This window comes from Dermacentor silvarum, unplaced genomic scaffold (genome assembly GCF_013339745.2).
Source record: "Dermacentor silvarum isolate Dsil-2018 unplaced genomic scaffold, BIME_Dsil_1.4 Seq4, whole genome shotgun sequence".
NCBI classification, from domain to species: domain Eukaryota; kingdom Metazoa; phylum Arthropoda; class Arachnida; order Ixodida; family Ixodidae; genus Dermacentor; species Dermacentor silvarum.
Window position 1 is genome coordinate 113,483 of NW_023606175.1, and position 18,539 is coordinate 132,021.

At 45.9% G+C, this 18,539-nt stretch overlaps 2 protein-coding genes across 3 annotated transcripts; one reads left to right on the forward strand and one right to left on the reverse strand.

Moving 5' to 3' along the window:
- Positions 1 to 945: 945 nt before the first annotated feature.
- On the reverse strand, positions 946 to 14,848 carry LOC119435043 (ELMO domain-containing protein 1). Of its 2 annotated transcripts, XM_049659679.1 has the most exons (4): positions 12,335 to 14,848; positions 10,541 to 12,304; positions 2,887 to 4,923; positions 946 to 2,588 (listed from the first exon to the last, which is right to left on the reverse strand). In XM_049659679.1, the coding sequence occupies exon 1, from the start codon at positions 14,533 to 14,535 to the stop codon at positions 13,588 to 13,590; it is 948 nt and encodes a 315-aa protein (XP_049515636.1). In that variant the 5' UTR covers positions 14,536 to 14,848; the 3' UTR covers positions 946 to 2,588; positions 2,887 to 4,923; positions 10,541 to 12,304; positions 12,335 to 13,587. The 2 variants fall into 2 exon arrangements, with proteins under 2 accessions (XP_049515636.1, XP_037557940.1); XM_037702012.2 differs by having other exon boundaries at positions 946 to 4,923.
- Positions 14,849 to 15,113: 265 nt separating this feature from the next.
- On the forward strand, positions 15,114 to 18,218 carry LOC119435040 (uncharacterized). The gene is made up of 2 exons (XM_037702009.2): positions 15,114 to 15,517; positions 16,617 to 18,218. The coding sequence occupies exons 1-2, from the start codon at positions 15,248 to 15,250 to the stop codon at positions 18,216 to 18,218; spliced, it is 1,872 nt and encodes a 623-aa protein (XP_037557937.2). The 5' UTR covers positions 15,114 to 15,247.
- Positions 18,219 to 18,539: the final 321 nt, after the last annotated feature.

An 18,539-nucleotide genomic window follows, 5' to 3' on the forward strand; every position in this document is an offset into this window, starting at 1 on the left:
CACTAAATCAACTTAGCCTGGTAATTATTACCTTGAAATCCAATCTTAATTTGGCTTAGTAGTAGTAAAAAATGAAGCAGAAATTCCACGCCCTTATGTCACTGTGCCGTCATGGGCTTCAGAGTACTTTCTTGTACTTGGGCGATTTCGGGGCACCCGAGAACTGCTCAAAACTTGCTAGGTTCAGTATTCAGATCTTGTAGAATGCAATGTAGTCCTTTTTTACCAATACAAATATTAAATAGACCGAAGTAGACAGCCAAAATCCATGACATCATGGAGAGCAGGAACTTCAGGGCAATATTGCCACACATCTTTTGTTTTTCCATTTATGGTTTACCAAGCCTTCTCCTACAACCTGAGTGACCTTGCTACTGCAGAAGTGAAATTTACTAGTGCAGCTTAATAGTCATCGTTAGTGTCCCTATAAAAGAGTTTCAGCATTTCCGGTATATGCAGGTGGACTTGGACTGCTAACTAAGCGGACTAGGGAGCCTCCATGTACCGCGTTTACATGGAGGCTCCCTAAAGCGGACGGATTGGTGGTGCCACCTGGTGGCACAGAGCTCAGCCAGACAAACACAGAACTAATATTGCAGTAACCAAGTGTATCCTACTTTGCTAGTGTAAATCTTCGGCAGTGGCATAATTGTGAGCACGTCTTACACGAAAAAAAAAAAAAAAAGACGTCTTGATAAGGCAACATCACAAGATGTTGCCACCAGCATCCGGTAATTCAGTATTACACAAACACCCTTGCGTATACCGGAGTACCAGACACGCTGAAACTCTGTCAAATGGCATGTTTGTCTGTTGGATCGACAAAATAAAAGGCTGATATCAGTGACATGCGATTATTCAAAGTCACCGATAATTCCTTGCATTTGAAGGCTCTAGAAACAAGTGCATGGAAGTGATGCTGTTTATCACAGACAAACCACCACAGTCTTGAAATAAAAGAATACTTTATTGATGCAACATTCGAAAGCCGAGGAAGTGCAACATTCAGAGTCTACTGGAATGTTTTAATATCACAAATGTGGCAGTTATTGGACCATATCTCAGTGCGGCTTTACTGTGTCTGCTCTTTTAATGGGTTGCATTCAAGGCTTGGGCACAAACTGCACTCTTCAAATTATGCGCGACGACAAGTATAGACAAACTGCAAGTTTGTAAACAAACAACAATACAGGCAAGAATAGAAGATGGCTACAGTGACACTTCTGCTTTTTTTTTTGCTGGTTGCTGCTTATAACAACAATCTTTCCCAAACAACTTTTGGACAACATAAGCATTTCATTTGCAGCGTGATAGAGCAGCCTCTACCAAAATTTGTTTGAAATATGCTTTATGTTTGAAATTATGTTGTAAAAACATGATTGTGCTAGGCCGAGTTATAACACTGAAAGAATTGTACGAAAAGAAATACAATCAGGAACATGCACCAACTAGCCGGGTTCACAGCTTTACTAAATGTCGCAAAAAGTTTGTGATATTGACAAAAAAAACACTGCCATTACTGTTCGCCAGAACTGACTTTGCGCAAAACATTGAACATTGAGAACCAGCGTGCCGCCTGGACATGACCTCAGAGATCAGGTAGCAACTACAGTGTACTAAAAATCTCAGAGGCCATGTTCTGCAATTTGCTAACCACCACACACCTGATGCATCAGTTTAGGTGCTATTTAAAGGCTGTTAATAGGAAAATTAAACAGTTAACAGCAATGCAGCTTTGCTAAGATGTCTTGATAGTATATACTTATACCCTTATAGCCAAAATAGAATGCTGTTTCAGTTGGCCGTTAAATTTCCTGCAGCTTAATTGAAGCAATTTAGGGCAGTTGAAATTGTTGAAATTATTTTTTTTGTCTAGATAGAATGTGAGGGCATCATTGCTGAATATTCATGTCGTGCTCTAGAGCTTGTCTATAACTGGCTTCTGCAGCCAAGCTGCTGACTCTGTCACCATCAAATTCCACTCAAAGGCAGGGTTCGTCGAGGTATTTTGATTAATACCCCACTTGCATGCGGTACTTGCTCACTTTGATAATCATAAGCATGCGTCATCTGCAGTGGCACCACACAAGAAATGCACAGCTTTTAACACAACAGTGGGTGGCACCCTCCGATGCCCTAACAATGACAGACTGCCTGTCACTACACTCTAAGAAAACCTTGGACCCTCTGAGGGTTATCTTGTCCCCAAACAATAATCGTAATCTATCTTGCATGCATTTTTTTACGCTAAACGGTCACGAATGGTATGAGTGTTATTAGCATTACATAGAATTCTTCACAGGGAAGTAGTGAGCACAGAATTTTCAAGGGAACTCAAGCAAGACAGACGATTATTGTTTGGGGACAAACATCTGCGCTTCTGGAACCTGCAAAAGGTGTAACATTTTTTAAAGAGTGTATTGCATTTGCTAAAGTGTTAAGTTTGTTTGCCTCCACATCATCGCAAATGACATACAAAATGTTACGTAAATAGGATCGCCAAGTATACAGGCTAGGATAATGCAACAATAATATCCAAGCTTTTTCTGTGTTGCAGTTCGAGAGTGGTCCAAGCACACATGGCCTTCCTTATCAGCAGGATTGTGCAGTTCATCTTGAAACTGCAGCGCGCACACAAGAAACGAGGACAATAAGGCAAAGGTAACAGACAGGCGCTGACTCGCAACTCAAGTTTATTTTTGGAGGGAAATCACACACATATATATACCCAGTCTGACTAAAGTTTTAGGTGTGTAATTTCCCTCCAAAAGTAAACTGAGTTGCGAGTCAGCGCCTGTCTGTTACCTTTGCCTTATTGTCCTCGTTTCATGTGCCCGCGCTGCAGTTTCAAGATGAATAGCTACCAACTTGCCCAACTTTCAGTACGTTTACAATAGGATTGTGCAGTCATGATCGGCAGGTGATCAAAGAAAAAAATCCGAGCACACCTAAGCACTTCTTACGAGTTATGATTGCGAGCGCATTAATGTCCAATTGAATGCCGCTGAGCGGTTTTTCGAGTTCTGTGCTGCCCGAGCCAGCAAGCAGCAGCAGCCTGCAATGCCAATGACGCATGTCACGAATGTCCTGTGCGACGAGAGACCGAGGAAGCAGCGGCGGCCACCGAAGCAGACAGGCGCATGCAGCAGCCAAGCCCAGCGGGGGTGGGAGAGAGAGATAGGGACTGCGCACTGGCTTCCGAGAGCAAGACGGCAGCACCCACACGCATGCATCAGGCGACAACCCGTCTTGCCCCACATCGTCATCCTTCGAGCTGCGCTGGTGACATGGCACTGAGGTAATGCCCTCTCCCCTCACGCAACACCTGGTGTTCTGGTTCACCCGCTCTGCTCCGTCAAGGCACGCTTGTGACGTGGCGTCGCAGCCATTGGGAACTTAGGCTCCGTTTCGCTGCTACAAAAGCCGGCTGTTTTGCTTAATGAGTCATTTGATGCTTTCGCATCAATAACCAAGTGACAGGAACCGTTACATTATCCCACCGTAGGTGTACTTTACTCTGTCTGAGAGAGACAAATACTTCACACAAAAAATACAACACAAAATGCCACCTCTCAATGAAATTCCAGCTTAAGCAAGCCAGTGGCACAGCCAAAAGTGCCCTTTATAGCTGGCTCCGTTATTTACGCAACACCCAGCATCTTTCCTAATGCACACAAGTGAGATTGTCAACATGCAGGAGTCTTAAGGAAGAGAGAAGGTTTATTCTGAAGATTAACGCTGAGTTGTGATGAAATGCCTTTTCTGCAGCAACTTCCTTTCTTTTGTCTCCCACCTAATACTCTTGAGCCTCAACACATTTAAGGTGCTGTGTATTTGAGATTCAAAATAGCTACCTCGAACTCTTGCTCATGTCTATGGCAGCAACTACAAGCCTCATGCAATGCGCTCCTCCCGTAATTGTGCAAACTAACACATGAAAGCAAACACTGAAACACTTCAAACCAACAATTTGCACCGATACTACTGAAGGTACAACAAAGTATGAATACTGCTTTCATAATCTCTTCTGGATGTTGCATAAATTTTATCTGATTTCCAAGAAAAATCATGGAAGGTGAACACGAATGCCGACTTGTCCATCTAGCAATGCATTTGGTACATTCAACAAATGCTCTGGGAATTTTCAAGGGTGGCTGAACGAGCATGTTGGTAATGTTGCATCTTTGGTTAGCAGCGTGACCATCTATATGAGAAGTGAGAAACGTGACAGGAAGGAGCGCTGTATCCAGAGTGCTGTGGTGCTCTTTCCTGTCACGTCTCTTACTTCCCATATAGGTTGTCACGCAGCCAACCAAAGAGGCTCTGGGAATGCGACGAGCATAACTTTCAACAGTGCTCTATTCTGTCAGTTGCTTCTTCTCTTCTTCCTCATGCCTTTGTAATGTACTCTCTCCCCTTTCTTTCTCCGTTAGCTCTTAGCGATAATTTGTGCATCGCTGTACAAACAGGGCTGTGAGAAAAAAAAAAAAACTACTTGGACATGACGACGCACTATAGATCACTTAGCTGTTTACTAACGGAGACTGGCAAGTTTCCAGCATTCCTAACAGCGGGTAAGAATGATGGCGATGAGCCATCGTAGCGATGCAATCATAAGCCTGCATGTTTTTAAGTTTTCTTCTGCAGCTAATGATAAATTACAAATCAATTTTGTCATAAATTACTCTGAAAATTATAAATGTCTGTACTATAGGCATCATACCCATTTCTTTTATTTGAAAACATCGAAAGAAGCATCTCAGACGTCGTGCCAAATTAAAAAAATGCTTCTTTTTGTCAGTACGGTAGGCTAATAGCTCACAGGACCTAAAGTTTCTTGGAGTCACTGGTTCATTGCTGCCAAGGCACATGCAAAACCATCTATACCCATCAGCCAATCGGATTGTAGCGACACCACCAAACCTGGTGGGGAGAAGAAGTCGAAGAGAGCGGACGTGCTCTCGCCTCGGCTTCGTCCTTTTTCGATGCTCCGCTGGCCAATTTTGAGAGTACAACGAAATGAAGCATATCACTGGATCCGAGAAGCTACCGCGAATCGACCGACACCAAGATTCGAGGTGAGGCTTGCAGTTTCACAATTTTACGGGACTGTTTCTGCTCCTACACGCCGACGTAGGGCCTTTGTTGGGCCTAGTAGGCCTACTTGCCTGCAGGCATGACGGATACAAACATGGAAGAAGAAGATTTTGATGGAAATGACGAGAATGACTTTGGATGGCAAATAGTGGCTGGCCGAAGATCACGAACTACTAGAAAGGCTGTGGACAAGGAGAGCACATTGGCATGTAATCAACGATAGCATGGCATCAGGGGAACCGCCGCCGGTGCAATGGTAAAACATCGGCTTATCAAAGAATCAAGGATGCCTCAACTGCCAGAGGAGCACAGTAAGATCGTTATACGACCTCAAGGAGGACTCAATTTGAACAAGGTGAGCACCACTAATGTTGGCACCGCAGTCATTGAGGCTTGAGGCCTCACGCAAGAGGAGGCCCGTGAAGATGTTGTCTGCCCTAACTTCACTCAAAACATCATTGTCGTCAGCACACCTAAGCCCGAACATGCGGCGAAGTACGTTAGAATCAAGTCTTTCAAGATTATGGAAGTGGAATACGAGGTGAATGCATACGAAGCGGCATCAAATGCCACGTGTAAGGGTGTCATCCGAAGAGTGGACATTAGAGACTCGCAAGCTATGATAACAAGAAACATCGTGCATGACTTGAACCCGCTTGCGCTGGTTGCCAAGCGCATCAGGACGTCGGGATCGGTCATAGTACTTCTCGACGGCTCAAAGTGCCCAATTTTGTCAGATACGGATCCACATTAGTGAAATGCTACCTTTATAGGAAGCAATTCGACGTTTGCTACACTTGCGGAAGGGTAGGACACCGCTCTGATGTGTGTCCAACACCTCACTTTGTTCACTGCAGAGGATGTGGAACTCCCAACCCAGGAAATGAACATGTGTGTGCACCTAAGTGTAAATTTTGTGAAGGCGACCACCCTACTGGTGACAAACTTTGCCAGCTAAGATTCCAAAACCCTTACATCGTACGACTTCATCGAAGAGAGCGCAACAGGACTCGGTCGTCAACAAGAGCACTTTCGGAGGCGCAATAGCTGGCGCCCAACCATCACCCCGACGATGGGGAACGCTCACGCTCCAGGAGTCGCACCAGATCCAGGCGCCGTTCACTATCCAGGGAGAGAAGCCACTCCAAGTCAAGGGAAGCGCAGGTGCGCTTCGTGGAAAGGGGCCCTACACCTGGCGAGAGGCAAACGTCAGGGACAACCTGGGCTGACAAGGTGAAAGGTACGGTGAGGGTTGCTGGGGGCATCTCGGCGGCTGTGGCTGGTGACAATGATGCCAGGATAGAGCAATTAATCAAGGAAGTAACTTCTTTAGGAAAAGCAAATGAGGAATTGACCAGGCAGGTAACAGAACTCCGTAAAAAAGAGCTGTCGAGCCCAGTTACAATAGAGATAGATAGACCGGTAAGCAAAAGCAGTGATCCAGAAAAAGACAGCTCCCCTGCCCTTAAAAAAGGGCGGTGAGCTCCGAGGATGACTTAGTTTTCTTAGCTATCAGTGAAATAAAAGAGGCAATTAAAGCAATAAGAGTGACAGTGGAAACGACCAACTTTAAAGTGGACAAATTGTGGAAATGGAGGTTAACGGCGGAGAAAGGACTTAAGAAGATTGAAACGCGAGGGGAAGATGACGATGAGCATCTGCCATCGGAGGTAGATAGTGTTAAATCGCTTCCTGGACTGTCAGGGGGCAATACAAAGAGGAAAATAGCGGGTAAGAGGCAGGCGGACTCACCCAATAACAATGGACAGCAATCATAGATTTAATGTGTGGCAATGGAATTGTCGCGGGTTTCAACACAAGAAAGCCGCTCTGCGACAGGTAATCAGGTCATCTGGGGCCAGGCCAAAAGTAATTATGCTGCAGGAAACCTTGGCGGACGAAATTACGCTTACTGGATACAAAGCGATATGTAGAGAAAAAGAAATGAGGAGGGGGTTGGCAACTCTGATCGACGAAAAGTTGCCATACGTCGAGCACGATATTCATCTCAGATATTGCAGGCTCGAATTTATTCTAGTTGAGATAATACTTAAAAGGAACAGAGGCAAAGCGCAAAGCATTTTCTGTTCAAATATTTACAGCGGCCCTTGAGATATGAGACAGAGCTTTAGAGCACCCTTCAACAAAGTGTCTCCGATTGCCCAAAACTCCCCGCGTATTATTGGAGGGGGCTTTAATGCTCCCTATCACACATGGGGATATACATGGAACACAAAGAAGGGAGAGGATCTATGGAATCTCGCTATGGATCAGGGGTTATGCTTGATTACCGATCTGGTGTACCCCACCCGTTGTGGCACGTCCACATACAGGGACTCCACACCGGATCTCACTTTTGTTAATAACTTAGGAGGAGCTATTTGGGAAAACTCGAACATTGATCTCGGTAGTGATCATTATATCATTCACATAACCATAGACCTACCGAGACAGGAAACTAGAATCTTCAAATTCACGGACTGGGACCAGCTTAGGAAAGTCAGGGCGAAAAGAGGGAAAGGGGGGCCTTTAGGTATAAAGGAGTCGTTTCAAACATGGGTTAACCAGCTCAGAGAGGACGTCAAAGAGGTCTCTAAAGAAATCAAGACAGAGGAAAATATTGAGGCTATGGACAGCAGACTGGCGCATTTGATTGAGGCCAAACAGGCTATAGTTCAGAGATGGAAAACGCAAAGACTTAACAGAAGGCTAAGGAAAAAAATAGCGCAATTAAACAGAGAAATTTATGAGCACTCGAAGACACTCGTGAAACAACAGTGGGATGAGATCTGTAACTCCGCGGATGGCAGAATCAAACATGGAGGTAGCTGGAACCTCCTTAAGCACTTGCTCAATGTGAATGAAACAAGGACAAACAAGAGAACAGCTATAGCCAAGTTGGTTCATCAGGAGAGCCAGGATAAAACACCGGCAGCAATCATGGATAGACTCGCCGCCAATTATCTCCCACTTAAGCAACCAAACGAAGGAGAAGATAACGTCGAATATTCGGGTGGCATATATCAAGAAATTGACCTGGATTTCACTGAGAGTGAAGTCAGGGCGGCTCTTCACAGTCTTAATGGTAGATCAGCAGCTGGACCTGATGGAATAAATAACAGGATTTTAAGAAATCTGGATGATGAATCAATTTCTTACCTAACTGAACATTTTAATGAAGGTTGGAGGAAGGGGATATACCCAGAGGAATGGAGGGTGGCCAATACTATCCTCATACCTAAGCCAGGCAAACAATTAACTCTGGACAACCTCCGTCCTATTTCTTTGACGTCATGTCTAGGCAAAGCCACGGAACATGTCATCCTCAATCGGGTCACGAAATACGTTGAGCAGAACGACATCCTCCCGTACAACCTCATTGGCTTTCGACTCGGGTTTTCAACCCAGGATGCTATGCTCTTAATCAAACACAAACTCGTACAGGCCAGCCCAACGCATACGAAAGCTCTTCTAGGCATGGATGTGGAAAAAGCTTTTGATCGTTTAAAACATAAGGCAATACTTGACGTTCTCTCGGAGATGGGGTTAGGTAAGAGGCTTTTTAACATGATTAAGGACTTTCTTAGAGACAGAACAGCCAACCTCATCATGGGAGAACTTAAGTCAGAAGCTAAGAATTTGGGAAACAGGGGCACTCCACAAGTAGCTGTGCTCTCGCCCATGCTATTCAATTTAGCAATGTCTAAGGTTGCAAGAAATTTAGAGAAAATCGAGGGTATACATTGTCGTATATGCCGATGACATAACCATTTGGAGTGCCAAGGGTAATGTAGGAGAGACAGAGACCAGACTACAAGAAAGTGTATATGTTGTGGAGAACACACTGAAAGACATGGGGCTGAAATGCTCGGCAGCCAAGTCGGAACTCTTCGTCATTAAACATCGCAGAAAAGGTCGTAAACCAAGAGGCTACATTCCGGAAGAGGAGCCAAGAATGCCTATACACTCATGAAGGAACCGCCATCAGGCTCGTTGGAAAAATCAAGGTTCTTCGTTATCACATAGAGGAAAACAATGCAAATTATAGTACAATACAGCATATCTCGAACAAAACAGATGAAGTCATTAGGTTACTAAGGAGAATTACCAACAGACACAGAGGCTTGGGGGAAGACAGTGCTTTGAGGCTAATACATTCTTTTGCTTTCTGCCACTTCACTTACGTGGCCGGATTATTCAAATGGAAACAGGCAGAACTTAACAAACTCAATGTCATGATCAGGAAACTTGTTAAAATAGCCCTAGGGATACCGAGTACCGCTGCAACTGACAAGCTCATGAGTCTACGAGTCCACAACACAATGGAAGAAATCGCTGAGGCGCAACAGCTAGCGCAACACGAAAGATTGAAAAAAACACGAGCAGGCAGAAAGATATTACAGATAATAGGTGTAGAACCTAATAGATCAAGGAGGCCAATAGAGGCTGAAGTGGAATTAAATACTGAAGTTAGGGATAGGATCAGAACCAACCCTCTCCCCAGAAACATGCATCCAGAATATAATATCAAAAGGAGAAAGGCAAGAGCTAAAGCACTCTTGCAGGAGATAGAACAGCAGAACCAACTGGCAGCTATAGTTGATGCTGCCTGGGTGAAAGGTAAAGAAGCCTATACGGCCATTGCATCAAATTCGCAAGGAAAGGTGCAAGACGCTATCACTATTTTTACCAAGGAACCATGGTGGCGGAACAAGTGGCAATTGCCCTAGCCATCAGGAGTAATAAGTGAGCCTTCATCTACAGTGATTCAAAAGCTGCTATAAAAAGTTTTGATAAAGGCTACGTAGCTGGAGTTGCAGCTAAACTATTTGAAAACATTAGGATTAGGAGAACAGAAATCCGATGGTTTCCTGCACATATGGGGAAAGTGGACGAGACTCGGGTAAACCTCAACGAGGTTGCGCATGACTTGGCACGAGGACTTGCTAACCGTGACAGTCATAACTGAGCCGTTCACCATCAGGCCGGGGAATATAGAGATCATTTAATAACTTATAATGAGATAACCAAACACTACTATCTAAGACGCAGGCAATTCCCATTGCCACACTCAAAACTAAACAGGGCTCAGGCAGTCTCGCTGCGCTTATTGCAAACGGGTACATACCCCATGCCCTTACCAGATTAACAAAATATATCCAGAGAGGGAGATTAGGATGGAATGTAATGATTGTCATGGCATCATTGAAATCAAACATGCTCGCGGGGTGACCCGCAACTCTTCCCAGCCTCCTGGAAGAATGGACTCGATGGCAAAAAAGAATACAAAGCCCATTGCTTCAAGACCAACTAAGGGCTGTCCAGAGGGCCCATGATGTCGCTGAAGGGCTTGGCCTGACAGTGCCAACGTGGGAGCGGCCCGCCTCGGCTTAAGTAGAGCCTCCAGACCTCTTTAAATAAAGTTTACACACACACACCAAACCTGGTGGTAATCACGAGACATACTCATGAAGTTGCAGTGTGTCATCCTGTAATTTGCTGGTTGGGGAAAAGTGAGCTAGAACGACTACGGGGCCGAGAGCTCCCCTATCGTCTGTGTAAAAAAAGAGATCAAAGGCATTGTGTTGCGTAGCTGTCGCTAGGGGTGGTGCTAAGTTTCAAAACCACGTATGTGCTGCTCCTCTAATAAGCAGGACATTAGTTGGATGGCCTGATCAGGCAAGTCGGCACTCGGTGAGCAAAAATTGCTCAAAATAAGGGTTATCAACATAGGAATACTTAACCTGCCCTTAGACATGAATGTGAAACCATTGCAATGCAGCAATATCCAAAGATCAAAAAACATCTATGGATCAATGCTGAACCAATAATGCAGACAAAGATTAAAATCAGGACTCTTACTGATGTGACTCTAAACGAAACAATTCTAAATCTAAATACACAAGCATTTTTGCATTCCGACTCCATCGAAATGCAGCTGTCACAGCTGGGAATCACAATCCCCTGCTCAGCAGCACGACCATAATTCACCTCTCGCAGCATGCAGTCTGACAAGCCCACTGCTGGTAGAGAGCCTTGCAATGACAGTGCTCACAATTCCAATTTCTAAAGCCGAACCCACAAAAGGGAACGAGCCATCCGATGCACCAGATCGTACACCACTTTTGTGTAACCGCACACTTCTTTTAGGTTAAAGCATAAAGTACAGCATACCATGTCACATATTCACCCCATCCTAGAGCTATTTCTCACTTACTCAAGTTCCACAAGCCATTCTTGGTAAGAATGAAGCACAACTGGGTCAAAGACCAAAGAGTAAAATGACTGTTCCATGCAGCATTCTGTCTTCATACCACTCGTGCTGCGTTCTCACCAAGGGCAGAACAAGTTGTCTAAGTCAAGGTCCTACTTCACTGAGCCAACATTCTGTTGTGCTTGCCTAGTACTTGCAAATAATGGTGTTCTGTCATATGGACACGCACAAATGATGGACTGCATACCTCTTACACAGTGCAACTTCCTTTGAACATTCATTTGTATTGTACTGAACCTACTGTGCACAGCAAGAACAACTTGACAGGTCAGCAATATTACTTGCATATTATACCTTTATAAGGTGAAATGCTATTTTAAAGGAGTGCCGTCACAACATCTTGGACCTCCCCATTTTTTTGCTAGGTCAAAACACTGTAAACTCACACAGTGAAGCATCAGAGCACCCTAAATAATTTAATAGAATATTTGTTTCTATGAACCCCAGTTCCGGTTTTCATACTTCGGGTGTCGATGCGTTGTGACATCATGATACACTGCCTTGCTTCGTTTCTGATTGCTGCAGTTGCTAGACACAGGAGCAGCAAGAATGCATGCAGAATTCTTGTCTATTTCTTTAGGGGCAAAGTCCTTATAGCTAGCCTTATCACCACACAACACTGGCTAATTTTTGCTCTGTGTCATACCATCACGGCAATGACGATGATGCCAGGTCCGACATTTCAAGACGAACTGTAGTATCAAATTAAAATATTTTTTTAAATATTTCTTAAGCTTCAACTTGCCAAGTGCTTAACATGCAAGAACTTGAAAAATATGTCATAGTCCTTTAAAAGTATACAGTTCTGAGACACTAACCTCCACATTCACAAATTCTTTCCTTGACTCCACTGTGTGGAGCTAACCACAACTCTTTAACTGTAAACGCTACAGTTCAACATCTCCTCTTCGAGATCCTTACGAAGAGAAAGTGCTTGAGGAATGCACCTTCACTCTAAATTACCTCCATGATTGCAACATTTTTGCTCTGGAACCGTCGTGCAAAAGACCCTAAAGCACACTGGCTATTCAAGTCATTGGGGGAACACTGAATCCACTTTCGTGAGGTCAAGTGTCAACCGGAGGAGCCATTATAGAAAATACAGCCACAACAATAACAAAAAATTCGGAGAAGCTTCGGGCTGTTCCTACAATCTGATGAAAGTGTAATGCTGCCACCGAAAAGGTCCAGCTCTGCACAGAATGTTTCAGCATTAGAAGGGCCACCTTCAACCGAAAACTTCTCAGCTGTAGCTCAGAAGTGTAGTCGCAATATTGGAACAACCTAAATGGTCTGACTGTACCCTCATAGAACCTGTCTTGTACACTCTGTTGACAATGAAAAGCTATGATTTTACTGGTTCCTTCACAGAGCAATAATGTTGGTCAGGACTTCAAACATTTGCACACAAAAAATAATGCAAAGCCCGGAGGAAAATAACCACACCACCAAATATTTTGCATGCACATACAATCAATATCTATAAATAAAATGCACTCTATCCCACTGGCAACCGGGGACAGAGCAAATGGCCTGAAGCCATCTCAAAGCTTCCCAGCTGCATTGAGAACATTTTGAAAAAGACAACACAAAATAGACAGTAACAACACATGTTCTGGTCACCCGATGTTGGAGAAACATGCACATAAAAATCACAGGTGCAATGTAAGATGTTTATCCACACACAATTAAAAATATGTGCACCACAGCGGAACACCTTCCCTTTATGGATAAGAGTATGCTAGGCATGAGGAAATGAATTTGTGATTATGAAGAAATGATTGCGATCACAGGCAAATCTAAAGTATGGCACAAGGGCAGCCTTATTTATGTGCATGGTGAATATGGAACTTGCACCGTTTTTTTTTTTTTTTTCTCACACCGGTCACTGCCTGGACTCTGCATGTTGTCAGGCAACAATTCGACCACCAGCGCCACACAGCAATGTCAGCATTTCAAATGTGGGCTGGTTTATGCAAAATAACCCAGGTCGCTGGCATGGAACAGCGTTGACTGCCCTCAGCAAGTCAGGCTAGCCGCTATGCACCCAACTCCCCGCGCTTCTCTGACGACCACGACAAAAGACGCGGCACCGGTGTGCAAGTATTGCCTTTTCCCGATCACCAGGCAATGCTCTGCATGCAGTTAGTAAACAAACGCGCAACACATCCCCACCACACTCTGCGCAACTGCCACGGCAACCCCCTCACTGCGGCTCACACCTTCTTCACGGCCAGCGTCAGCTTGAACACGCAGTCGTCCTTCTCGAGCATCTGGACCAGGCGGTCCTCGAACTTGTCCCGGATGCGGTTGAACTCCATGATGTCCGCCGGCTTCTCGGCCAGCCAGAACTTGTCGAACTCGAAGAACACGTAGCAGTACACCCTGTGGAAGTCGTCGACGTGCGGCCTCTCGGCGACCGCGTTGTACACGTGCGACTTGAGCTTGCCCTTGACGAGCAGGTGGTACAACAGGCTCGTCAGGTTGATGCCCACGATGGCGAACGAGTAGCCGAACTGCGGGTGCAGCGAGTGGGACAGGACGTGGCGCGCCACCTCGGTGTACTCGGTGGCGAAGAAGACCAAGTTCTCCAGTCCCAGCATGCCCATCCCGCGGAAGTCGGTGCGCGGGTCCTCGCCCTGGAAGCCCACCTCGGTCCACTGCTTGGACACGGGCCCGCGCAGGTGCTCGTCGGGCCGCAGCAGCTTCCACAGCCGCAGCAGCTTGTTCAGGTGCTCGGGGTCCTGCGCCACAAACTGCGTCTTGCGCAGCAGCTCCACCTCGTAGACGAGCTGCCTGTAGCCGCACATCTGGAGCATGCTGGTCCGGAAAGAGCGCACGAATTCGCGGTGCACCTGCGTGTTGATCTTCTTCACGCAGGTGACGCCTATGACGGCGTACTCGACGGCGGTCGCGCACAGCTCCTTGGTGAAGCGGCCTTCGTCGGCGAGTTGCATGAGCCGATCGTATATGGTTCGAACGGCCGGGGTGCGCGACATCTGCAAGCTCCATTCGAGCTCGCGAGTGCGCTTGCATCCCCGCTCGGTCCCATAGCAAATGCGCTGCAATTCGCACAGGCGAGTCAAACTACGGAGAATCCACTTGACCGTTGGCCTTATTTGCATGTACAAGAAGGCCGCGATGCGACTCAGTAGGGCCCACATCGCCGCTCCAACACGGCGAGCACTTGGCACGCGCAGCAAACGATGACCGACGGATCTAATCTACGAGGAGCCCAGCGCAACCGACCCAGCGCGCTCGACGTTTCACCTGTTCAGCATACCTGCTGGTGCTCGGCGTGAAGCACTCTAGACGAAAAACTGGAGCACGCTCGTTAGATCTTTGAACTGGTAGACACGGCAGAGAATCAGCTTGCGAAGCAACTGGACACGGTATTTGCAGATGATAAGTAGCGTGAAATAACGTATGTTAAGTCATTTTCCATTATCTAACGCTCACCATCAACATATCGCAATAAATTTTTGTCCGTTGTGTTAATTTCAATGTTGCCAGACCGAAAACAAACTGAGGCTACGAATGCGTAACTTTCTCTGTTTTTATTTGTTTTTGTTTGTAATACGCAAAAGTACTAAAGTTATTGTATTATAAAAATGTTTCTTGTTTTTTTGCAAGGTTTTAAGCGAGAGTATTCATCGGTATTAATTGCCGCTTTATTGATGGCCTTACGCACAAGCCACATTCAGTACAATCCGAAGCAATGTGCTCTTAAAAAAAAAAAAAAAAAAGCGTCCGCTCTCAAAACAACGTGGGGCAGGTCGTCGTGCGCGGAAAGTGTTTAAATCCACGGCGATGATCGTCGCTATTTGACGCTGATATGACAGTGCTTTTCGCTTTTCACTGAAAGTACCTGTGGCAATGAATGCATTCTACCGGCATTTTAGAAGTGCGGTGCGGTGCCTGCCGCTGTCTACTCGGATGCGTGGTGCGAAGCTGGCTTCTCGCGTTAGACGTGCCATGCATATTTCGGCTAAACTGGGCAGCGAAGACCACGAACTTGATAACGGCGCATCCTCTGACTCTGAAGAACTCGATGCACTCTTAGCAAAGTACCCTTACAGAACTGTTCTGATACCTGACGTCTCTGACGTGCAGCTTCAGCGGTTGCTGTCCTCGCAGACACCGTCGGTAAGTATATACCTTCTTCGCACACACTCTTCTGAAGTGATGTTTAGTTTGCGAAGTTTTGTTGCGAACCTTTACGAGCGTAAATTGAAAAGAAGGAGGTACCAGGGCTACAGTACTATCCCCTGTCAGGATAAAATTTAGCGGACGTGTGCTGATGTTTTGATTTCACGTTACATTGCGTCAGAAGCGCAGTATGTTTGTGCGTACATGATAATCTCGCGTTAAACCGCAGAGTCTGCATACCCCCCTATAGTCTCGAATTATTCGTAAAGTTTACGACTTTGCGCCAGTTTTCCGTCATCGCGAAGGATGCGTCAAATATTTTACGAAAAAATACATTCTATTCGAGAAAAAGATTCGCCCATCGGTGAGTGAGGGAAATAACTTTATTTAGGTCCAGAGAAGACGCTGGGGAGACCCCGTGTCACCCGGCTAGTCCCACGTAGGGACCGCCAAGCCGAGCTGGTGAAAGGACGTCAGAGGGGCACTTGCTTCGATTAAGCCCTGAAAAAGCGTAGGCTGCAGGAAATTTTCTGGTGAAGTCACTGTGATCTAAAAACAATGGTTGCTTGTTATTATTCTCAGCTGTTACAAGTTACCTATTGCTTGTGTGCAGCGTATAAGGGTAAAATATTGTAATAGAAGTGCGTTTGTATTCCTCAAAAGAATGTAAGACCGGGTGAGTTGGTTGATCATATTCTGAAGAGCGAGGCGCGAAGACGACGACGGACAAAGTGGGAGAAAACACCCATTACACACACGGGCGTCTGTGTGTCCGTGTTTGTGTGTGTTTTCTCCCACTTTGTCCGTCGTCGTCTTTGCGCCTCGCTCTTCAGAATATGCTTAAAAAAAAAAAAAAAGGCTTGTTCAGAGCAAGCTTTAAAAAAAACAAAAGGAATGTGCAGCTACCCCCTCCCCCATTTTAGTGTCGTGATCAGGGATTTTACAAATTATTATGTTTGCAGTTTGGCAGGTATAAAACTCAGTCTCGAATCTCTTTCGTGCTTGTTAAGGCAGTGTATTTCACCTGTTTGTTTGTTTGCTTGCTTTACTCTCTTCACTTCCTTCTCTTCACAATTTCCTCACTGTTTCTTTCTAGGAGCTGTTTTCATGTGTATCCATGCTTGGGACGCCATGTCCTCTGGTGTATGCCGCGCAAGCTGTCGTGTCCCTGTGGGATCTCAAGAAAGTCTCAGTCTCCATGAACGAGACCTTCGATACAGCAGCAGCATTTTCCTTGCCAGGCTTCAATGCTTTGGTGGATCAGCTTCATCGCGAGTGTGATTCACTGAGCAACAGCTGCTTGACAGCTGTGCTCGTGTCACTGAAGAGGCTCTTTGAAGAACCTTCAGTTCCCGTTTATCATGCGCTGCTTAGCGAAGCTGCCTCACGATGCTCGTCCTTTAACCTCCAAGATCTTTCGCGGTTCATTGTGAGCCTAAATCAATCCAGGAATGTCAGTCTTGCATATCAGTGTCTTGCCGTCTCGCGGCTACAGGAGTTGCTTCCGTCTTGCAGCACAGAACAGGAGCTCAAGTGTGCTGCAATTTCACTGAGGCGCCTACGTCGTATATCATCACCATCTCTCATTGCTGCCTTCTGCAGTAAGGCCTCCGAGATCCTAACCCCTGCATCACATGTTCACACACTTCTCCGTAGCTTACCGGTTATCTGTCATGAGCCTCAATGTAGTTTCTGTGACAGTTGTATGTCCAAAGTCCTCACCTATGTTGACCCACTCATAGCCTCATTGGACACAAAGGACCTCGCATCTCTTGCCCACGTCGTAGGTGAAGCTCAATGCAACGCTAGTAACACATTAAAGTTGATCAGAGAACGAGCACGCCAGCTCTACGAGCAAGCACCGTCTGTGTCGGCTGCGCATTCTCTCGTCATGGGTCCTCGGCTGCAGCAGCCAGAACGCCAGCAGCTTGAAAGTTCGCTTTGCAAGCTTTTGGAAATGGAACTTTCACACCGCAGTGTCGTGGACTTTGCAGACATCGTCACGTGGCTTCCCATCACCAGTTTTGATTTGTTGACCACTTTCTGGAACTTAGCGGCAGACCTGTCCAACCCATCGCTGGTGTTGCTCATAAGACGTTACATTTCTTGCTATCAGCAGACGCGCTTTCGAAGCGAGCCTTTTGAGTCTGTCGTGCTGGAGTGGAGCAAAGAAGAATTGGAGAACTCGTGGAAGCTTGGAACGGTAGCTCTGGCAGCACAGTTCGTGCTCACATTCAGACCGTCAGAGCTGAGCCCTGAAAACGTGAGCCGCCTCGCTTCACTGCCAGGTCGGTTTCAAAGCTGGTCTCTGTTAGAACTCTCCCTCGGCCTGAAGGCAGCGAACCGGCCATCAGTTACATTGCTAAAGAGGACTGCTCTTTCCCCCGTGCTCATGGACCTGAAGACTGAAATTCACGGGGAAATCCGCAGCAGAGTGGAAACGGCGCAAAATCTAGCTGAGCTCACCGTGCTGGCCGTCTGCAATAAAGTGTTGTGGTCATCGAGGGGTCATCACACCCAACTGAAGGAGTCTATCGCTGCAAGGTGGGCCACTTTAAATGCCATTTGCTTTTTGTATGAGCACTACGTGTTCGAGGCACTCATCCTGTTGAGCTTCCTACAATTACCACTAGGGAAAAGTGGCGCTACTGTGCCATTGCATTCAAGGGAATGCTGGCAAATGGAGGCTTTAGACTGATATCTCTTTCAGAGAAACAACTACTGCGAAGAATGGACAACACGCTTTTAATGACTAAAGATTTATTTTCAGTTTTGCAGATATGCATATACAGCATATACAGGAATTCATGAACACATCACTGCCAATCCCAAGACACGTGGGTAACCAAGGGACAATGACAGGAATCACATTATTGCTGTGTCATTATTCCTTTGTTACCTGCATGTCTTGCAATTGGTTGTCAAGTTTTCATGAATTTCTGCGTAATATGTACAGTATTTATGAAACTGCATGACAATACACTGTTATCCATCCTTTGTCAGTTCCTGTGTTGTGGTC